General features: G+C 45.1%; 1 protein-coding gene across 2 annotated transcripts in view; it reads left to right on the forward strand.

Annotated features, from left to right (window-relative positions):
• The window catches only part of FAT2 (FAT atypical cadherin 2), a 78,474-nt gene that overhangs the window by 24,653 nt on the left and 29,838 nt on the right, over positions 1-23,983 (forward strand). For both annotated transcript variants that reach the window (XM_044231079.1, XM_044231089.1), the window contains exons 3-11: positions 840-1,154; positions 5,758-5,816; positions 7,208-7,519; positions 8,483-8,693; positions 10,219-10,358; positions 10,962-11,243; positions 12,314-12,524; positions 15,901-19,959; positions 21,697-21,893. In XM_044231079.1, the coding sequence (XP_044087014.1) occupies positions 840-1,154; positions 5,758-5,816; positions 7,208-7,519; positions 8,483-8,693; positions 10,219-10,358; positions 10,962-11,243; positions 12,314-12,524; positions 15,901-19,959; positions 21,697-21,893 (5,786 nt within the window). The remainder of the gene's footprint in view (positions 1-839; positions 1,155-5,757; positions 5,817-7,207; positions 7,520-8,482; positions 8,694-10,218; positions 10,359-10,961; positions 11,244-12,313; positions 12,525-15,900; positions 19,960-21,696; positions 21,894-23,983) is intronic.

Consider the following 23,983-nt stretch of genomic DNA (forward strand, 5'->3'; position numbering starts at 1 on the left):
TTCCTTTTAAGCTTCATAGAAAATAAGTACAGTTCAACAAATACTGGCAAGCACCCTCTGCTTTTGAGGTTCTGGACATAGGCACTTTAGGGGAGATCCCAGGTGAATGAAGGTGGGTCATTGGTGAGGCCAATGGCCTCGGAGCTTATAATCTGATGGGCAGTTTATTTCCAGGGTGAAGGGTAGGGTGATGTGGTAGAAAGAGCATTAGACTGAGATTCAATGACAGAGCCAGCTCTTCTGTCCACTTGCTACATGATCTTGATCAAATCATATTCTTTCTCTGGGCCTCAACTCCCCACCTGAAAAGGCATGGGGTTCCTTCAGTTCGGACCCGCTATGGCTGTGGACCTGGGCCCTGTCCTCTCACAAGTCCTTCCAGCTGAGTGTGACCCGTGAGAACATAGGGTGTAAGCCTCTTTTGCTTACTATTGGACCATGGACCTCTAGAACAGTGCTGGTCTATAAGGAAGCAATTTGTGGAGTGAGTGAACTAACGAAGATTCTGAAATCATTAAGATGCTGGAAAGGGGGACAGCCGTTTATTCATCAAATCTTTAACTCTTAAATTGGCACCTAAAATACCTAAGACTTGAAGGAACTGGTTTAAGGACAATTGCCATGGGCCTATTTTAGCAAAGAAAGGCTCCGAGAGCCTCTGCAAAAGGATATGAATTCCCCTGTTTGACTCAGCAGCTCCTACATGACCTTGGCAGCAGTCCCCTTTTCTTGTGGAATTTCTATTTCCATAGTACTGTTTGGGGACTATTAAGTAAGGTGATTTCTAAAACTACTGTGGGATCTAAAATATTTTGGGTTTGGTGATCAACTGTCCCTAGGTATGATTCAGACTCTGGCACCCCTGGACCGAGAATTTGTGTCCTGCTATTGGCTGACAGTACTGGCAGTGGATAGGGGTTCCATGCCTCTCTCTTCTGTAACTGAAGTCTACATTGAGGTTACGGATGTCAACGACAACCCACCCCAGATGTCCAGGCCCGTGTTCTACCCCTCTGTCCGGGAGGATGCACCCTTGCATACTTCTGTGCTTCAGCTGGATGCCCAGGACCCGGACTCCAGCTCCAAAGGAAAGCTGACCTTTAACATCACCAGTGGGAACAACATGGGATTCTTCGCAATTCACCCTCTCACAGGTAAGGACTTCAGAAATCTGGGTGAATCGTGATCTCTACCACAGTGCTTTTCAAAGTTTGGTCCTAGACCAGCAGCATCACCATTGAACTTGTTAGAAGCTCAAATTCCGAGACCCCACGTTATACCTACTGACTCAGAACACAGGGCGGGGCCCAGAAATCTGTACTTTATTTAACAAAATATCTAGGGGATTCTTATGTGTACTAAGTTTGAGAATCACTGCTCTACTAAGTCTGTGTCTCTGGGAAAATAAGAATATGTTGGATTTCTTTCCTTGGGGCCTAGGGAAGCTAAGCAGCTTGCCTGGTGGTCAACCTGGGATATTTCAGACCTGTGAGTGTTCCCAAACCCACCCCTTCCCTGAGTCACAGCCACAGACTGAATCTCTTAACCCTCGTTCTAAACTGATCTCAAGCCTGCCCACAAAGTGGTGGCAATGGAGGACCACTTCAGCAGAGTCAACTGTCTCACAAACACCTATCCTTGGCTCAAGGCCACTGGGACAAGGACAGTGGATGGTTTAGAGGAGTCCACAGGTCATAAGCTTGTAGCAGTGAGTCAGTCAGAGCTCACAGAGGTGTTTTATTTGGCCTGTGCAAGTTTTAAGCAATGACTTTTCAAGTTGTTGCCAACACTTAAAAAATAGAAAATTCCATAAAACATGCCAGATTTCTGGTTGTTCATAAAAAACAAAAACAAAAACAAAAACAAAAACAGGCAATCTGGCCACACTGACCCCATATTTGCACAGGGCTGCAACTGGCTGGAGCCAACAGCAGCTTCCAGTGCAGATCAGGTGCATGTCCTCCTGTCCCCACAGTTGCCTCACTCCCTGTTGTACTATTCCCAGCCTGCTCCCTGAATCTATGATATCTGCCTGGCTCCTGTTGGTGTTGGAATTTGGGAGCTAGCTCTCACTACTGTGGATGTATCTTCAAGGCCACATCTTTCTCCTAGAGGATGAGCAACAATCCTATAACAGAGGAGGCTGATGCTTTCTCCTCTGAACCCAAGATCCTATTCTCTGGCTGCAACAATTCACTTTTTTATTTTTAAAGATTTATTTATTTATTTGAGAGAGAAAGAGAGAGAGAGTGAGTGAGCACACGAGGGGCCAAGGAGGGGAGAGAGGGAAAGAGAGAGAAAGAATCTCAAGCAAACTCCCTGCTGAGCACAGAGCTCAACTTAGGGCTCCATCCCATGACCCTGAGATCATGACCTGAGCCAAAATCAAGAGTCAGATGTTCAACAGACTGAGCCACCCAGGTGTCCCTCCAATAATTGACTCTTGGAAGGACAAAACCTTGGTGAGATTGGAGGAGGTGGAAAGGGAGAAAACTAGTCTCCCATCTTTCAGACAAAAGGAAACAAAGGGGAGCATGAGCCTGGAAGTCCTGGGACAGACAGTGCTGGAGGACATGAGTGTCTTTGCACAGAGACATTAACTTTTGACCTCCGGGAATGGATTAGTCCTTTTAGAAGGACCGTTTCACCCTGGAAAATAGGCCCAAGTTGGCTCTCTACCTGGGCCCATCCTGTCCCTCCCCTTTCAGAAGAAAGAAGAGATCTCTCACCTAAGGCACTGGCTTCTCAACATCTTCCAAATCCCTACTCTGTTTACTGTCAACAGTTCCTTGACACAGGGTCTGGCAAAATGCCCTAGAGAGCAGAGATGTTCTTAGTCTTCCCGCAGTTGAGGAGAAGAAATTTTAACCAGCATGAACATTTAAAAATAAAATAATTAAGTCGACAATGGAGCCCCCAGTCCATTCTTCTTACCACCATTACATTGTCCCACTTCCTTGCTTGGATACCTTGGATGGTTTCCCTACATTCCTAAGATAAAGTCAGATCCTAACATGTCTCACACACTTGGGTCTGACATGGCCCATGCTGACCTTTTGGGCTTTATCCTGCCTTTCTCACCCTGCCACACTCTGGTTTCAACCATGTGACCTATTTCAGTCCACATGGCCTTTGCTCATGTTGTACTTTCTTCCAGAAGTTTGTTCTCCTCTCCTTTTGTCTGGCTAAGTTCTGCTCTTCTCTCAGATCCTAGCCCAGCTGTTCTTTCTTGAGAGGAGTTTTTCCTGACACTACATCTCCTAGCATCATCCACCCCTTTCTTCTTTAAACACTTATCACATATAACATTATGTTCATTTGTGTGATAATTCTATTAATTATCCCCGTCCTCCACTAAACATCAAAGACTTTCTAGAAAAGGAACCTTGACTGTTTTTGCCCTCTATAATATCTTCAGTGCCTGGCACACAGTAGGACCTCAACAAATAAGACAGAAATGAATGAATCTCTGCCAGCATCTACAATCTCTAGGGAAGTGAGAGTTTCACACATTTGTTCTGCAAATGTTTAAAGGTGTCTGTCCTTATGAAGCATTTAAACTATGTGCTATGTTGAAATGTGAGGATAAGGAAACACAGTTTCAGGCATTCCACTCATCATGAGCATGAAGATCTGGGTATAAAAAACTGAAGGAGCCAGTGCAAAGGAGCCCTGTTGTAAAATATGTGTAGACGTGGTGCCGCGACTGCTCAGAGGAGAGAAGGAGATGCTCGGTGTGGTGTAGTAGCAATGGCTGCATGAAGAGGGGGTGGGCATGCTGAGTGGAAGGTGGGGGAGGACTGACAGGCAGCAGTCTGCGAGGACCCCTGGGCAGGGAGAGCCACCGAAGCAACAGCCGGTAGGGAGGAGGAGCCAGTAAGTAGGTCACTTGTCTAAAGGCAGATCCCATTTCCCCACTTACTCACTGTAAGATCTTGGGACAGTTACTCAGCTGCTCTTTGCCTGAGTTTTTCCACCAGTCAAGTGCAGAGGATAATGGCCCCCTCCGGACTGGTTGTGAAGATTAGATGAGTTAATTGAGAGAGAGAGAGAGAGAGCTTGGAAGAACAACACACAGGAGCTCCAAGAGTGTTGGCTGTTAGGATCCCGAGGGAAAGGGAGCTGGGCAAGTGGCTGGGGTAAGACCTAGATGGTGGTGGGCCAGGTGAATGGTGTAGAAGAATCTGGAATCCATCAGAAGAGGAATTGACAGTGGTTGGAAAATCACTGGATGAAGAAAAGTAAAAGATGGGCCTGAGATGGGTGATGGGAAACATCTGTTTGGAGAGGAGAAATGATGAAGCCTACCTCATGCCAGGAAGGGCACTCAGCTGGCCCTCACACAGCCCTGTGGGTGGCTCTGCCATGTCCTCATTCCACATGGTGCTTCCTAGGAATCCAGACACTGACCTCAGAGAGGGGGATGAGGCTGACAACAGAGGCAATGACCCAGAAGCCACAGGCAGCAATTACAGGGACACTGGCTCTTAGAAGGTCAGGGGATGTGGTGGTGAGAGAAAGGAGAGAAAGAAGAAAAATAAGAGAGACAGAGAAAAAATGTGTGAGATTCAGAGAGGTAAACAGGGGAAGGGAGAGCGGCAGAGAGGGGTAAGGGAAAGAGGAGGAGGATGGTGAGGGAGAAACAGAGAGAGAGAGAGACAGAAAGGAAAGGGACAGAGGGAATGGAGAGAGAGAAGGTACAGGGAGGAAAGCCAGCACGGAGCCAGAGGGAAGGTTTACCAGCTGAGGCCCTCTCATTCCTGCACTATTTCTGGGGGCCCCCTAGATCCTGGGTCCTTCCTTGTCAGGCCCCTCATCTTGGGGATAAGCTGGATTGGGTCATCTGGGACAACAGTCACACTGTCCAGCGGAATGTGTCTTTCTTCCCTGACTGGAAGGGCCTCTGGCTGTGGGGCTTTCCAGAAACCTTCTCTGCTCCCCTGCCCCCATGTCTGCCCGCAGCAGGGAATAAAGAGTCCCGAGGAGACTGCTCTGAGGAGAGAGGGAGTTTGGTTCTACTGGTGACTCAGTTCTATTGCAAAAGGCAAGAACACTTACCTAACAGAGATCGATCCCATTTCTGGCACTGAAGGCTCCACCCCAACACCAAACCCCCTCCCCTCTCCTCACTGAGCCCACCTCCCCACACTTCATTACTCCATCATTTAACTGCCTAAACAAGAGAAAAAAACTTACTGAAAATTTCAGATGACCCCCTGACCTCTATCTGCTCTGCTTTCTCTTAAGAGACCTTCCCTCTCCAGCCCTGACCACTCTGTCTGTGGGCTTGGATGCCCCTCTTGCATAACTTCCATCTTGACTTTCCTGATGACTGCAGAGAATCTTCTCTCCTTTGTGGCTTCCGGTGCCCTCAATATATTGCCGTAGTGACTCAGAAAATTAAAAAACTAGACTTACAGATGAGCAAATCCACCTTCCTTAATTTACAGGCAAGCTGAGAGAGCCCAGAGGATACAAACTGCTTCCCCCTCCCACCACAGTACCTTGCACACAGCATTCCTACTAACGGTGAAAGCAGGACGTAGGTGGGAACTTCCACTGATCCATTATCTCTGCTGTGCTCTCCCACTTCTTCACCTCCCTTTCTTCTCCAGAGTCCCGTTCCTCTGTAATCTCCTTTTCTCCAAAGATCAGAAAAATTCTGCCCTAGGATTTGATGTATCTGCAAACTCACTCCCGAGAAAGTGGCCTGGGGAGCCCTTTGCTCAGGTCTCCATCCTTCTACCTCTCCCCCAGGTCTCCTATCCACTGCCCGGCAGCTGGACAGAGAGAACAAGGATGAACATATCCTGGAGGTGAGTAATGGTATGAACTCATTCACTGGATTCAAAAACCTCCTGAAGGAGTCCCAGCGGAAGCTGAGCCAGGCCCTGAGGCCACACGCGTGTCTCCAGGCACTGTGGCTGACGAGGGCCCTGGGCTCAGGGTGGAGGAGTTTCTTAGGCTGAGTCTTGCCCTGGTTGGTGGCCACGACTCTCAGGGGCTTCCCTGGCTCTCCAGCATGGGGAAGGGAAGGAATCTGAAACCATGTCTGGATTGGGCAGGAAGCACTGGTTGATTAGTAAAGCCTGCAGTGAGTGCTGGAAGAGGGAGTGGTACACGCGTGCTATGTACTTGTTGAGTCTGGTTTCCAGCCCATCCCTATAGCCAGAGAGAGAGAGAGAGAGAGAGAGTCACCCCAGGTCAAGTACTAGGGCAGTAGCTGAGCCCCGATGAAAACCCAGACCTTTGTTCTCTAGAGCTGTGGGTTCTAGGATGTTTCTAAAATCACGTAAACATCCCTGGGGCCCAATCCAACAGGAGGAGTCAGTAAATCAGAGAAGAGGAGAGTAAATCGGAAGGAATCTAGTTATACCCCTTTTGGAGCCATCCGTAACTGATTAACAGGCATCTCTTTTGGTCTTAAAGACATCGGGTGGGAGGGACACACATTCTTCTGCAGAATTGAAATAAATTGGCCTTCTGTGCTCCCAGGTCTGCACATTCCCTTTGTCAGAAATAGGTACTATTAGTAAGCAGCTACTAAATGGCCTTCTGGGACCGAGGCATTCTCCCTAGTTCAGTAGACACCAAAATATTTAGACACCAAAATATTTAAAAAATTCAGAACCACTTAGAGTGGAAATGTCCTATCTTGTAGGATGCCCTTGAGGCTATTGATGCGTGGGACGATTTGCCCCTACATGTAATAGCCCCTGATTCTGAAGTTGTCTTAGTGCCTTTTCTCTCCCTCTGGATTTCATTTCATCCATCGGTCCACATGTCTGACTCAAAAGGTACCACCCACTCCTTCATAAACATCTTCTCATTTGTTTTTTTTCTCTAACCTCCAGTAGCTTAAGGAAACCGGAGAACAAAGCTCATGAGAATTACAAGCAAATAAAAAGTAAATGGTCTCCAAAAAATGGCCCATGGGCCTCCTGAGTAAAGAGCACTAGCTTCTCTCTAGAGCCTCTGTGGCTTTGTTTTCTTCCAATTCTTTCTGGCTTTCCTGTGGGTGAGATTACTGGAGAGCTGGGTTCCAAGTAGGTGAAGTTACTATAATAAAAATCATAAGCATATACCAAGGAACAGACCGACTACAATTCTCAGGCCGTAGAAGGGAGGGGTGGTGGTAGGGTTGCAGTGGGTGGAGATGCATACTCATGCTTTGCATTTGGCGATTCATACCCTATTCTGTCCCTAGGTGACTGTGCTGGACAACGGGGAGCCCTCCTTAAAGTCCACCTCCAGGGTGGTGGTACGCATCTTAGATGTCAATGACAACCCCCCTGTGTTCTCACACAAGCTCTTCAATGTCCGCCTTCCAGAGAGGCTGAGCCCAGCCACCCCTGGGCCGGTGTACAGGCTGGTGGCTTCAGACCCCGATGAGGGTCTCAATGGCAGGGTCACCTACAGTATCGAGGAGAGTGATGAAGGGAGCTTCAGTATCGACCCAGCCACAGGCATGGTGTCATCTAGCAGCACCTTCACAGCTGGAGAATACAACATCCTCACGGTGAGGAGGGGATGGAGGCCGCAGAGGGGGGCTGTCATATCTGCTAAGGGATTTTTTTTGAGGATACAGGAGAAGGGAAACAGCCATCAGGCATGGCGAAGGTAGGTACTTCCTTCCCTGGCTTTCTCTGAGCGAAATGGGAGCCCTGACATCAGCCAAAGCATCAGAATTCTGGGCCTTTCTCTTTGAAGGCAGTAAGGTTCTTGCCTGGGAAATCTGCTCTACTCTTAGAGGTAAGGATTTTGGTGAGGGTAGCCTAGACTTTGGATGTAAGCCTTGGTTCCAAGCCTAGCTCTGCCCTTTTACACCTGTGTGACTTTGGACAAGTCCTTGAGCCTCTTTGAACTTTGTTTTATCATCTGCAAAATGGGGATAAGAACATTTTCCTTGTAGGAAGCCAACATAAGAAGTGGCTAGGACAGGGACATTCAGGCTGTCAGCCTCATTGCTGGCCAGGCAGCTGATCTCAGACAGCTGAATGCATTTCCTCCTCTAAAGGGAGATATAATGGTACCTCTCTCAGGAATGTCATGAGAATGAAATTAGATAGAGCACATATTGCTCTTAGAGCAGGGCCAGATACTAGTGAGAGCTCCATAAATTCTATTTCGTTTATGTATATGATTTTTAGGAAGGGCCCCATATGCCAAGGCCAGCTTGAGAATTAGCATGCAGTAAGGCTTCAGTTAATGGTGGCTCTGATATTTTTTCACTATGCATGAAGTTCTTGGGCCCAGGTTATTTGTTTAGTTCCCCACTGTGCCTGTAGGAACTAGCATGGTGCCTGTTCACAGTGAGCCTTCAACTGCGTGGTTGAATGAATGAATGAATGGACGAGTGGCTAAAAGCCCAGCTCCACCAGTCACAGGGTGCTCTGTCTCTTGGCTGACCACCAAGGTCTTCTTATTTCTTGGCCCCAACCCTGCAGACAAAGCTTCAATTTCAGGTTTGGCTTCTTTTCAGATCAAAGCAACAGACAGTGGGCAGCCACCACTCTCAGCCAGTGTCCGGCTACACATCGAGTGGATCCCCCAGCCCCGGTCCTCCTCCATACCACTGGCCTTTGACGAGCCCCACTACAGCTTTACAGTCATGGAGACTGACCCCGTGAACCACATGGTGGGCGTCATCAGTGTGGAGGGCCGACCGGGTCTCTTCTGGTTCAACATCTCTGGTGAGAGCCCGAGGAGGGCCAGCCTCTCCCATCCTTATAGCCCAGCCCTGGTGCTCACAGCCCAGTCCTTCTGAGCATTCTAATTCAGGTCATGCTCCCTGGCAGCCCCTCCTCTGGCTACGAGTAGTGACTGTCTCTTCCCTTACTCTCCAGGCCAGCGGGTGAGCAGAAGCAGCACTTCTGCCAAACTTGCCTTCCACACTAGCTATGATCTCAGTGAGAGCCTCCATGGCCTCCCTGGGACCCCCTCCCCCACTGGCCCCAGTTGGTCAGAGCCTCAGTTACTCCAAGGGCCTGGGAGACTTGGGAGAAAGCACAAGTCTTGTGTTTTCTCTCCTGCCTCAATGTGAGATCCATGTAGAGCTGACATCATTCACCAGGAGCCTGAGGACTGCTGTACCCTGGGGCCATGCTCAGTATTCTAATCCCAGGTTACATCCTCACAGTCATGGGACGTGTCCATTCTCTTTATAGGAGACACTTGGGTCCAAGCTCTCATGGTCTTCTCTGCAATTCCTTTGAAGACTTGTTAAAATATCTGGGGAGAGGAGAATCACAGACCCCTTTGGGACTCTGATGAATTGTTTGGGCATCTTATGAATGTTCAGGCCCTCTTCCCAGAAAGATGTGCATGTACGCACACACACACACATGTTTGCATACAAATATAAGGGTTTATAGAGTCTCTGAAACCCAGCCAGGGATTCCAGGTTAAGAATCTCTGAGGGTTTCAGGACCACATGAACTGTGGAGTCCTCTTACAGAGATTCCTGGCCTGGTTCAGAGATTAAATGTACACCAGTCCCAAGCCTTTTGACCTCCTGGATCTAATTTCAATTCTGATTTACTATTCTTATTTGGCTTTTTTCCCCCTTTGTACAAAATTAACACATGTACTCCGTAAATCATTAAGGAAACACCAATGAGTGTGAGAAGAGAATTAAAATCACTCAAACTCCCACCAGTCAGAAGATAATCCACAGCCAAGATGTTGATGTCTTTCTGTTTAGTCATTTTTCTTTACACACACACACACACACACGCGCGCGCATTTAGGATTATATTGAAGTATTCTTTTATAACCTTTTAAAATATAAGGTGAATATATTTCCATGCCACTAAACAGATTTCTATTTAGTAGACATTTAAATAGTTGTATGTTAATTCTATATTTTAGATTCATATAGTTTATGAAATCAATTCCCTCTTGTTGAACAGAGTTAGTTTCATTCTTTCATTTAGACTCTGCAGACTGTCCTATAAGCCATGAGGTTGAGCTCCAGTACTCCTGCCCGCTTCAGTCCCGCAGCAGAACACATTCTATGGAAAACAATGGACGTCCTCTGGCACTAGTTTGTCCTTATACACTTACATTTTTCTGTATCATCACTTAGATCTTAAAAAATTGGACAATAACTTGACAGGACCCACTACCACCTCCTGTCAATCTGCCGGCCAAGTCCCTGGGCACTACCACTGCCACCATCACTGAGGGTGCATTCTTTCCCCCCTGCTCCCACTCCAGGTGGTGACAAGGACATGGACTTTGATATTGAGAAGACCACAGGCAGCATTGTCATTGCCAAGCCTCTGGACACAAGGAGGAGGTCGAACTATAACTTGACTGTGGAGGTGACTGATGGGTCCCACACCATTGCCACTCAGGTGAGAAGCCTCCCCAGGGATCCCTGAGCTGAGAGCGGATGGGAGGCCTCCTTGGTTGGGATGAAACTACGGAGGGCTTGCAGTGGATGTGGTGTATCTCAGAGGGCACTGAATTTGGAATCAAGGTTTTGCCCTCCAGTCTTACCTGATACACTTTCTACTTCTGTGCTCTTGGGACAATTCTCGTTTCCACTGTGGATCTCTGTGTAATGAAGGGCTTTGTCTAAATGAGCGGTTTTCAATTTAAGATAGAGTTCTATAGGGGCTACCATGGGTATGAGAAATGATGGTCAGTGGGTTCCTGGCTTTCTACTATGGCTTCAGCCTGAATTTTACTTATTTCAGGTGTTGGAATTTCATAAAAAATTTCACTTGAAGAAAAAAGCCCTTTGAACCAGAATTTTGTTTTCTGAAAACCGCTAGACTGCATGTTATTTCAAAGCTTTGTGATTTTGAAACCCTATCATTCATTCAACAAAAATTTATAGAGTGACAGCTATGTGCCAGGCACTATGCTAGGTACAGATGATATGGTGAAGAACCAGACAGAAAGACAAGGTCCTAGAGCTTACGGTCTACCTTCTCTCTCATTCTCCTCCCTAGGTCTACATCTTCATGATTGCCAATGTTAACCACCATCGGCCCCAGTTTCTGGAGGCTCATTATGAAGTCAGAGTTCCCCAGGACACACTTCCTGGGGTGGAGCTCCTCCGAGTCCAGGCCACAGATCCAGACAAGGGCAAGGGCCTCATCTACACCATACATGGCAGCCAAGACCCGGGAAGTGCCAGTCTCTTCCAGCTGGACCCAAGCAGTGGTGTTCTGGTAACGGTGGGGAAGTTGGACTTGGGCTCAGGCCCCTCCCATCACACGCTGACAGTTATGGTGAGTAAACTGAGAAATCCAGGAAGATGCACTTGCATGTGGATGTGTGGGGGTGCACACACAGAGGCATGCTGAAGGTTCCCTTTCCCCTGATGTGTACGGACGCCCAGGATGATCTATGATATGAGATGTGATATTTCATAGCCAGCCAGAGGCGCCTACCATAAGGGATGTCCGAGAGTAAAGAAGAGGGGAGAGCTGCCAAGGAAGCACATGCAACCCCAGCTTTCTCTGGGCTCACTCCAAATACTCCCCAATAGTTCTCTCCCTGCTCCATGACTGCATGACCACACGGGGGCTGACATCGTGTCAGAGGTGGGGAAGGACCAGAGACAGTCCCCCACCCCCCACAGCAAGCACTGGGGTGAGGAAGTGAGGTGTGCAGGGCACAACATGGAAGAAAGACTCACTTTCAGGGTTCTGTGTCTACGATTTTGTGACCCTGAGAGGGAGCCTCCCTCAACCTACGCCCTGTGTGCCTCATGTGTCTCAATGAGTCTCAGCCCTGACCCTGCGCACTTCTCTCATCTTACACCTGAGGCCCACAGAGGTACAAAAACTTGCTCACCATCATACAGTTCTTTATGATGGAACCAGAATCAAAGCCAGCCTCCCTGGCTCAAGTTGCTGGGTTTTATGTGCTAGTTTATAAATAGCACATAAATATACAATAAAAGCTCTGAAAAATCCTACAGCAAAGAAAACTTTAACTTCATTTAATTCAGTGCCCCCTAAATTTAGTCACCCATAGAATTTTTCCCCCCCTGCATAACATGTTAACATCTCGAGGAACTAATAGTTTCTAAGACCTAATTTGGGCATTACTGTTTCTGTACTTATTTCTGCCTTTCTCCTAAAGTGGGATTATCCATGAAAATGGCTAAGCCCAATAATCACTAATTTACAAATTTATTTTTTTAAAAAGAGCATAAATGAGAGCAAAGTTTAAAAGAACACAGAGTTACAATTAGATATATTTTCCACCAGCATTCTATTTCATTGACCGTAATTTAACCCTGCCTCCTCCCATTCCATTTGCTGCTCATGGCATTATCCCCTTGGGCCCACAGGTCCGAGACCAGGAGATGCCCATCAAGAGGAACTTTGTGTGGGTGTCCATTTATGTGGAGGATGGAAACCTCCACCCACCCCACTTCACCCAGCTCCACTATGAGGCAAGCGTTCCTGACACCACGGCCCCTGGCACAGAGCTGCTACAGGTCCGAGCCATGGATGGTGACCGGGGAGCCAATGCTGAGGTCCACTACTCCCTTCTCAAAGGTGAGAGGCTCGGCCATGAGTCCAGAGTGTGAGGGAAGAGTCTCTGGCAATAAGAAAAAGGCCCAGGGCCATGAATTTGCAAGTAGATCAAATGCCAGGTTCTCTAAACTGTGGCAAATACCATTTCTAGAGCATTCTCTGGGATTATAATAACCTAACAATGTATTTCTGAAGATGGTAAGGATAAGAACCAAGGGTCTACTTAAGTTATGGAAGAATTCATATACATATTATATAAATTCACCAATAACCATATTTGTAAAGGATGCTTATGAAGTCCATGCAACATTTTAAAATGTAGTTCCTGTGCCTTTATGACAGAAAGGACCTATAAATACCTTATAAGATGTATGGCACAGTTTTAGGAATTACATTTAGGAGTAACATTTTCTGTTAAGGCTGTATCATTTTGTATCTGTTTGTTTTCCCCTCTCAAAAATAGGAACAATATTCCCTGTGCCAGAAAGATTTTAAAGATTAAAAGAGAAGATATATGTTAATACATGTTGTAAACTGCAAAATATTATATGAATGCCAAGGGTTTATTGCTATCATTGATAAGTATTAATTATACATAATCAAAGAAACAAAAAATGACAATATCGAGGATCCAACTAATTATTAATGATAATTATAATGTTTGATAATTCATAATTAATGATATGTAATAATTATTATCTTTAACAAAGTTAATACTCCATAGAGCTAGATGCTGTGGAGGGACATAGTGAATGTGACTTGCTTTATGCTCTCACAGAGCATAATGTTCATTTATTGCTTATATACTTCCTAGAAATCAGAACTTTTGTATTTTTTTAAGAAACAGAATTGTTATATCTTGCCATGTGGCAGAAATCTATGCATCACTGAAAAACAGTAATACTAACCCATTAGTTGCTTACTTTTTGTGATTTATAAAGCACACTCACATCTTTTACCTCATTTTATCTCATGGACAACCCCACTGATGGAGGTACTAATTTCATTTCCCAGATAAGATTAGTTTTAAAATAGTCTTCTGATTATAGCAGTAACACACGCTTATTTTTTAAAACATGAGAGAAGCAGGAATATATGAAGAAGAAAATAGCACTCAGCCATAGTTTTCAGCACAAACAAAATCATCTTGTGTCTTTCCCACTTGTCTTTTTGGTGCATCTTTTTGCCTTAGTAAAATTGAAGTGAATATACAATTTTGCGCCCCAATTTTTTCTCTTAGTGGTATAACAAATTATAATTATGCTTCGGTGGTTTACTTGGCTACATTTAATAGAGCTACTTTTAGACTGCAGTCTACCTATTGAAACTGTATTCTTTGACAGAACTTAGGGTTTGTATCACATGGGCAAATTGGGAAATCACCTAGCTGGTCAGCTGGAGAATGGCTTTCATGACCGGGGGGATATCAGATAGAGTGTTTTGTGATGAAGCCCAGCTATTTGTTTGCCACTGAAATAATAAAATATGCACCTGAATGATAAACAGCATAAGAAGAGTAAAAGAGCAATACTTCCCTGAGGGGAAGACCTGCACCCTGTGGTGAGCAGAATTATTCAGGTGTTACTGAGCCATGGCATTAAATAGGTAATCATCTCATTATAAGAAAAAAAATGTGCCTATGCGAGATGATGGATGTTAGCTAAACTTATTTTGACAATCACTTTGCAATATATATGTACATCAAATCGTTATGTTGTACACCTTAAACCAACACAACATCATATGTCAATTATATCTCAGTAAAATGGGGGGGTGTCAGTTATGCAAGATGAAATTCTAGAAATCTGCTGTGTGACATAGTGCCTATAATTAGCAATATTTTGCTATATCCTTAAACATTTGTTAAGAGGGAGCTTTCATGTTATCTGTTCTACCATAAAGAGAAAGAGAGAGGGAAGGAGGGAGGGAGGGAGGGAGGGAAGGAAGGAAGGCAGGCAGGCAGGTGGGAAGGGAGGGAGGGAGGGAGGGAGGAAGAGGGGAAGGGGGGAGGAAGGGAGTGTTGTTGTCTAAATAAGGTCAGACTTTAAAACCTGTGATAACTTTGAGACACTTTTTTTAGGGAAATACAATTAATTTTTAAACGTTATTTTTTGTGAATCATATAATATTGTATAAATATAACTTCCCTTGAAAGTTAAATTTGAAATGTTATTGTGCATTCATCAAAATAAATATTAAATTTTAAAAGGGCTACAAAAAATAGGCTACAAGATGTGGAGAAAGTACTCCCCTTTTATTTTCATTTGGGCTTCCTGATTAGTCAAAGACAAAGCTTTCCCTGGGTCCTAGAATCTCTTTAATTCTTCTCTAACACTTTCTACTCTTTGTTTTTTTACCATAGAAAGAGGATATGTCTCAGGCTCACATCCTTTAGCAAGCAATAGATTTTATCCAGATTTTAATAAGATATTTTTCCCACTATCTTGTTTCTATAGCAACCTCTGGTTTATGGCAAGCAATAATGATTTTCTTTTTTAAAGCAGCGATACAAAAGTTGCCTGTTAAAATACTTTAAATTTAAGACAATGAATCAATTTAAAGGAAAATACCCATTCAATAATAATTCAGAAGAGTAAAGGTAGGGACTGGGTATTGAAAAATTTGTAAAGGCGGGGTGCCCGGGTGGCTCAGTGGGTTAAAGCCTCTGCCTTCGGCTTGGGTCATGATCCCAGAGTCCTGGGATCGAGCCCCACATCAGGCTCTCTGCTCCGCAGGGAGTCTGCTTCCTCCTGTCTCTCTCTCTGCCTGCCTCTCTGCCTACTTGTGATCTCTGTCTGTTAAATAAATAAATGAAATCTTAAAAAAAAAAGAAAAAGAAAAATTTGTAAAGGCAATGTGAGAATGCCTGAATTTTAGGAAATCTGGGAGTGGTAGAAAGGGCATTTGATCAGAAGCCTCAAGGTCTGGGTGTTCTATCCAGTCCCTCCCCACTCAACTCTGTGCCACTCAACCCCAAAACCTGACATGGAAGGATCTTCCCACTATAGACTATATGGGGAACAGACAGAGTAGTGTTTTAATTCTCTCCTATAAAAGCCACAACTGAAATAGAGTGGAGTGTGTGCTTTTCTTCCAAAGCATACATTTCCTTTTTTTGCTTTCAAGACCTTCTGCAGCTCTGGTTCCCAGCTTAAGTTGTGACCCCAAAACTGAGTGATCATTAAGTTGCCACTTACGGAGTACCTACTATGTACCCCATGTAAGGTATTTTAGAACGTAGGTATCTTCCCTATAAACTACATCATAACTAGATCCATGGTAACACGGGATGTAGATGTTTGTCCTGTCCAAGTTTTGTGTGATAGCCTTTTTACTGATCTAGAAAGTATATCTTGAACAAGTGGCAAATTTCAGTTTGTCTTGTCTTTTGTTTCAGGGAACAGCGAGGGTTTCTTCAACATTGAAGACCTGCTAGGCACCATCACTCTGGCCCGAAAACTTGATCAGGCAAGTCATGCCCGGTATAGTCTGACAGTCAAGGCAGAAGATCAAGGCTCCCCACAGTGGCATGACCTGGCTACGGTGATCATTAATGTCTACCCCTCAGAGAGCAGTGCCCCCATCTTCTCCAAAGCTGAGTACTTCGTAGAGATCCCTGAATCAATCCCTGTTGGCTCCCCAATCCTCCTTGTGTCAGCCACAAGCTCCTCAGAAGTTACCTATGAATTAAGAGAGGGAAACAAGGATGGTGTATTCTCCATGAACTCATATTCTGGCCTCATTTCCACCCACAAGAAACTGGACCATGAGAAAATTTCATCTTATCAGCTGAAAATCCGAGGCAGCAATATGGCAGGTGCATTTACTGATGTCATGGCTCTTGTTTACATCATTGATGAAAATGACAATGCTCCCGTGTTCTTCAAGTCCATTTTTGTGGGCCAAGTTAGTGAAGCAGCTCCTCTGTACAGCATGATCATGGATGAAAACAACAACCCCCTTGTGATTCGTGCTTCTGACAGTGATGAAGAAGCTAATTCCTTGTTGGTCTATGAAATTTTGGATCCAGAGGCTCTGAAGTTTTTCAAAATTGATCCCAGCATGGGAACCCTAATCATCATATCAGAGATGGATTATGAGAGCATGCCTTCTTTCCAATTCAGCGTCTATGTCCATGACCAAGGAAACCCTATCTTATTTGCATCCAGGCCTGTCCAGGTCATTATTAATGTCAGAGATGTAAATGACTCTCCTCCCAGGTTCTCAGACCATGTATATGAAGTAGCAGTAGTGAAGCCCATCCATCGGGGTATGGAGCTCCTCATCGTGCGGGCCAGCGATGATGACTCAGAAGTCAATTATAGTATTAAAACTGGCAATGCTGATGAAGCTGTTGCCATCCATTCCATCACAGGTCGTATATCTGTACTGAATCCTGCTTTCCTGGGGGTCTCTAGAGAGCTCACTATCAGGGCTTCTGATGGCCTATATCAAGATACTGCTCTTGTAAAAATTTTTTTGACACAAGCCCCTAACACAAGTTTACAGTTTGATCAGATTGTCTATAGGGCAACAGTGAAGGAGAATTTACAAGATAGAAAGGCAGTGGTAATTCTTGGTGCCCAGGGCAATCACTTGAATGACACTCTTTCCTACTTCCTGTTGAATGGCACAGATATGTTTCATATGGTCAAATCAGCAGGTGTGTTGCAGACAAGAGGTATGGTGTTTGACAGAGAAGAGCAGGACACTTATGAGGTGGCAGTGGAATTGAGGGACAATCGGACCCCTCAGCGGGTGGCTCAGGCTCTGGTCAGAGTCTCTGTTGAGGATGTCAATGACAATCCCCCTCAATTTAAGCACCTGCCCTACTACACAATTATCCAAGATGGCACAGAGCCAGGGGATGTCCTCTTTCAGGTGTCTGCCACTGACCAGGACTTGGGGGTAAATGGTGCTATAACATATGCATTTGCAGAAGATTACACATATTTTCGAATAGACCCCTACCTTGGGGACATATCACTGAAGAAACCTTTTGACTATCAAGCTTTAAATAAGTATCACCTCAAAGTCATTGCTCGGGATGGAGGAACCCCATCCCTCCAGACTGAGGAAGAGGTACTTGTCACCGTGAGAAATAAATCCAACCCACTGTTTCAGAGCCCTTACTACAAAGTGAGAGTGCCTGAAAATATCACACTCTATACGCCAATTCTCCACACCCAGGCCCGAAGTCCAGAGGGACTCCGACTCATTTACAACATTGTGGAGGAAGAGCCCCTGATGCTCTTTACCACTGACTTTAAGACTGGAGTTCTAACAGTAACAGGCCCTTTGGACTATGAGTCTAAGACCAAACATGTGTTCACAGTCAGAGCCACAGACACAGCTTTGGGGTCATTTTCTGAGGCCACGGTGGAGGTTCTGGTGGAGGACATCAATGATAATCCTCCCACTTTCTCTCAATTGGTCTACACTACTTCAATCTCAGAAGGCTTGCCTGCTCAGACTCCTGTGATCCAATTGTTGGCTTCTGACCAGGACTCAGGGAAGAACCGTGATGTCTCCTATCAGATCGTAGAGGATGGTTCAGATATTTCCAAATTCTTCCAGATCAACGGGAGCACAGGGGAGATGTCCACAGTTCAAGAGCTGGATTATGAAACTCAACAACACTTTCATGTGAAGGTCAGGGCCATGGATAGAGGAGACCCCCCACTCACTGGTGAAACTCTTGTGGTTGTTAATGTATCTGACATCAATGATAACCCCCCAGAATTCAGGCAACCTCAGTATGAAGCCAATGTCAGTGAACTGGCAACCTGTGGACACCTGGTTCTTAAAGTTCAAGCTCTTGACCCTGACAGCAGGGACACCTCCCATCTCGAGTACCTGATTCTTTCTGGCAATCAGGACAGGCATTTCTCCATTAACAGCTCATCAGGAATAATTTCTATGTTTAACCTTTGCAAAAAGAACCTGGACTCTTCTTACAATTTGAGGGTAGGTGCTTCTGATGGGGTCTTTCAGGCAATTGTGCCAGTGTATATCAACACTACAAATGCCAACAAGTACAGCCCAGAGTTCCAGCAGCATGTTTATGAGGCAGAATTAGCAGAGAATGCAAAGGTGGGAACAAAGGTGATTGAGTTGCTAGCCATAGATAAAGACAGTGGTCCCTATGGTACTGTAGATTATACCATCATCAATAAACTAGCAGGTGAGAAGTTTTCTATAAACCCCAATGGCCAGATCACCACTCTGCAGAAACTGGATCGGGAAAATTCAACAGAGAGAGTTATTGCTATTAAAGTCATGGCTCAGGATGGAGGAGGAAGAGTGGCCTTCTGCACTGTAAAGATCATCCTGACAGATGAAAATGACAACCCTCCACAATTTAAAGCATCTGAGTACACAGTGTCCATTCAGTCCAATGTCAGTAAAGATTCCCCAGTTATTCAGGTGTTGGCCTACGATGCAGATGAGGGTCAGAATGCAGATGTCACCTACTCAGTGGACTCAATGGAGGACTTGGATGAAGAAGTCATTGAAGTCAACCCAACTACTGGTGTTGTTAAGGTGAAGGAGAGCTTGGTGGGATTGGAAAATCGTGCCTTTGACTTAAAAATCAAAGCCCAAGATGGGGGCCCTCCTCACTGGAACTCCCTGGTCCTGCTACGACTTCAGGTGGTTCCTAATGAAGTATCCTTGCCCAAATTTTCTGAACCTCTGTATACTTTCTCTGCATCTGAAGATCTTCCAGAAGGGTCTGAAATTGGTTCTGTTAAAGCAATGGCTGCTCAAGATCCAGTCATCTATAGTCTAGTGCAGGGTACTACACCAGAAAGCAACAAGGATGGTGTCTTCTCCTTGGACCGAAACACAGGAGTTCTAAAGGTGAGAAAGGCCATGGACTATGAGTCCACCAAATGGTACCAGATTGATTTAATGGCACATTGTCCCCATAATGATACTCACTTGGTTTCCTTGGTCTCTGTCAATATCCAAGTGAAAGATGTCAATGATAATAGGCCTATATTTGAGGCTGATCCCTATAAGGCTGTTCTCACTGAGAATATGCCAGTGGGGACCTCAGTCATTCAAGTGACTGCCAATGATGAGGACACTGGCAGTGATGGCCAGGTGAGCTACAGGCTGCCAGTGGACCCTGGTAGCAATATCCATGAGCTCTTTGCCATTGACAGTGAGACTGGCTGGATCACCACACTCCAGGAACTTGACTGTGAGACCCACCAGAACTACCGTTTTTATGTGGTGGCCTATGACCATGGAAGGACCATCCAGCTATCTTCTCAGGTTCTTGTTGAAGTCTCCATTACAGATGAGAATGACAACGCTCCCCAATTTGCTTCTGAAGACTACAGAGGATCTGTGGTTGAGAACAATGAACCTGGTGAACTTGTGGTCACTCTTAAAACCTTGGATGCTGATATCTCTGAACAGAACAGACAAGTCACCTGCTATATCACAGGTAAGGATAACTGTCTTGGAATGGAAGCACTGGAGTACTTTGAAAAAAGTATAGTAGGAGGTGCCCTAAGACATGGATTCAAGTCCTGGCTCTGTCACCTATTAGCAATGTGACCTTGCATAGATCAATTAACCTTCCAGGACCTCAGTTGCTTCATCTATAGACTTTGCATGCCTGTTCTCATTCACCTTACAAGGATGCTTGTAAGATCTAACTTGAAAAAGCTCTTGAGAGCCTCCTATAAATTGGAAAGTGTTTTGTAGAGAGAATTTCTTATTTCTTTAGACAGAGTAGACAGAATAGAAGGGAGATACTGTAAACGGTCTCAGCTTCTAGGGGATGGAGAAGACATCAGTAATGGTGTGATCCATGAAAACTCTGTCAGTTGACGTTTTTGTGGAGTGTATTCCACCCAGAGCAAGTAGTGGATACTAGATACACTCCTTAAGTCAATCACAAGACTTAAGTGTTAGAGTAAAAACCCTTCCATAGATATGATTCCAGCTAAATCCTTCATTTCACACACAGATAGGGGCAGAAACTCAACCAAGGTCACACTCCAGGCTTGAGTCAGGTCTGTGATTAAAACCACACCCTGTGAACTATTTTTCCCAGTGGATACTTACTGCAAACCTAAATTACCTCAGCCCCTGTCCAGTGGCTGAACCAGCTAGCCAGTGGCCAAAAAAGACTTTCTTTACTTCTCTCTCTCTCTCTTTAAAAATATTTTATTTATTTATTTGTCAGAGAGAGAGAGAGAGAGGGAGAGAGAAAGAGAGACAGAGAGAGCATAAGCTGGGACAGAGGGAGAAGAAGAATCCCACTGTACAGGGAGCCCAATGCCAGACTCGATCCCAGGTGGTATCATGACCTGAGCCGAGAGCAGGCACCCATGCATCCTAGGAGTTTCTTTACTTCTCAGTGTCCCTTTCCTCCTATCCCGGGTGCCATGTCATCCCATCCCTATAGATGTGGCTCCATCTGCTATCACATCTCTCTGACCGGAAATTAAGAACCTAAAGCTCCAACCAAGAATCATAGGCTCTTATAGAAACAGATCCTGGAACAGTGTCATTAGAAATATGGAAATTTAGGGAAATAGAATCTTATAATATCAGACTATGAAAAACACGAAGTCTTAACATCTCTGAGTAATAGAATAAATGTCAGTAGATCACCAATTCCTGGAATAGTTGAGTCTTAGAACTCTGGAATCTTGGAATCTCATAAATCCATCTTCTCTATCAGTGATCGCAGTCAAGGAAAGATGACTCAGAAGCAAACCTAGTGATCCATGGGAACCTCCACTTAGTCGGTGTCCTCATTGGTAAAATAAAACCTCAGAGAGCTTAGTGTTGTTGATCACTTCCCATTCCTCTACTGTTGAACAGATACTAGATATAAGAAGGTTTTTGTATAAAATTGAAATATGCTTCTTTTTTAACTTCCCCCAGTCTTCCCAAAGCACAAAAAAATAAGAAACCTGTACCTCAGCTACATATTTTAGAGTGGTGCTTCTCACAGTGATAATTCCACATAATAGGCTTTGAAGTCAGAAGAACCTCTCTAACACCAAATAACTGACTCAATATAGAACTGTGGGTCTCTAGTTAAGGAAGAAAATTTTGTCTTTCCTAGAAATCCTAAAAAAAAATTGTCATGTGGGCAGCCACCTAAGGCACAAAGCCTGGTACATTCCTATTCCTTGACTTCTGAAAGCTCTGTCCATCTTTTTAGAGGGAGATCCCTTGGGCCAGTTTGGCATCAGCCAGGCTGGAGATGAATGGAGGATTTTCTCAAGGAAGACCCTGGACCGTGAACACACTGCCAAGTACTTGCTCAGAATCACAGCTTCCGATGGCAAGTTCCAGGCTTCAGTCCTTGTAGAGATCTTCGTCCTGGACATCAATGATAACAGCCCACAATGCTCACAGGTGAGAGCCTTGCGAGGGTGAGGTGTCATTAGAGGCAAAGAAGCTGGAGTGAAGGCCAAAAGGAAGGAGGAAGACTCAGGGGACTATCTCTGAGGCTGGGCATCACTGATCAGTCCTTGCTTCTCCTCAGACTAGTGTCCTAGGCAGGGTGCATTCTGGGTAATTCCATCCCTTCCTCCCCGGCAAAGGGATGTCACCAAGCTCTTTAGAACTTTTGGTTCATACTTCTACCCCTACACTCCTGTCAAAAGTCACTCTCCGCAAAATATATCCAGAAAAGTAACTTTTGTTTAAAAAAAGATTTTATTTATTTATTTGACAGGCAGAGATAGAGAGGAGGAAGCAGGCTTTCCCCACTGAGCAGGGAGCCCGACACAGGGCTCGATCCCAGGGCCCTGGGATCATGACCTGAGCCGAAGGCAGAGGCTTTAACCTACTGAGCCACCCAGACGCCCCCAGAAAAGTAACTTCTTCATTCTCCAAACAGTCTGCTGTGCCCAGTGGGAAAATCCCTCCACCACTCAGCTTGGGCTCATTATCAAATACATCCAAAGATAACTGCCCTCAGAGACACCTCACACTGCCCCCATGCCCATATTATGCATATCTCCACATCTACATGGGTGATAGAGACCACCACAGATGCTCTACTTGAAGTTATATGTATACACAAACATGCAGACAGGACAGTTACATTTTTGCTAAGGACTTCATTTAATTCAACCCTAAATTTCCCGTGAAAACAAATGTTGAATGGTGGTGGTAGTGTGTGTCTGTGTGTGTTAGGGAAGGAACTGTGTTCTTAGAGGACATAAATGAGCAATCATTGTCCTATAGCTTTGTGTTTAGACATATTTTTTTAAAAATACAGTAGATAGTTTTTAACTTTGGGGGATTTGCATTACCTCAAAGTTTTCAGATAAAGTTAAACTATTAACATTTTACTTTTATAACATTTTAAGTTACAATAACTAAAATTCACATTAAAAAAATCTAGCCATTTAGAATATATACATAAATGCAAACTTACAGATACCCATACACAAAGGATCATCTACAACTCTATATATACATGAAAATACCTATACATATATACAGCCAGATACATAAGCATATACCTATAGACCCACAACATTCATCCATCTGTATACCCAGCCATACATGGAAATACATGTATGTAACTCCCACAAACATACTTACACATGTATTTGCATATATACACTTCACTTATTTGCACACATGTAAGTAATACCGACCTTGTAACAAAAAAAAGTACACATGTTCCATTACCTTTTCTTCCTCTGTCTTTTACACTCTAACCACATAAAATCATAGTAGGAAAAGAGAACCTATGTTATCAGGATGCATGGAAAATGCCTTTGCAGGATCCAAGATGACCACCTTCTGGGTGGTCTCAGAAGGGCAGCCCTTTTGGGGAGGATGGTGGCCACACTTTCTTCCTCTTTCCCTTAGACAGCCTTACAACCAGCCTGTATCTTCCCCATGCTGGAGGAGGCCAGGATCAAGCCCACCCTGGCCTTCTCACAGGTGGTCAACAGCATCACTAGAGCCAGGGAAAGGAGGCTTGCGGAGTCCATCTCTACAGCCCACTCAGGCCCATCTCTACAGCCCACTCAGGCCCAAAGCCTCCATCCAGAGCACTTACAGAGGTTCATATTCACCTATGCCCTGCAGTGGGGGAAACCAGTTTGCTTGGAGTCTGTCCCCAGAGACAGCAGCTATAGAAACACTGGGCTTCCAGGGAGCTCCAGCCTCTCCCCTGTGCGACACCACCTGCTATGAAGGCACCTACAGTGGAGGGAGGGTGGGACAGGCCCTGAGGGCCATGGGGGTCCACACCTGATTCAAACGGCCAAGAGTCTGTCTTGCGATGTGGACAGGGGGTGAGCATAACAGCATGGCCTTACCACAGAGACAAGAATGCTTGGCCTGGAGTGAGTAGCTTGACCTGACACCTTCCAGAATGCTTCAAATCAGGACCATCTCAACCTCATCCAGAAGTCTCGAAGGGTCCCTGTGGAGTAGGTGGTAGCAGGTCCTTCTAGCTCCAACTGTGGGTTTTCATTGGT

Source organism: Neovison vison, chromosome 1 (assembly GCF_020171115.1).
Source record: "Neovison vison isolate M4711 chromosome 1, ASM_NN_V1, whole genome shotgun sequence".
Classification (NCBI taxonomy): domain Eukaryota; kingdom Metazoa; phylum Chordata; class Mammalia; order Carnivora; family Mustelidae; genus Neogale; species Neogale vison.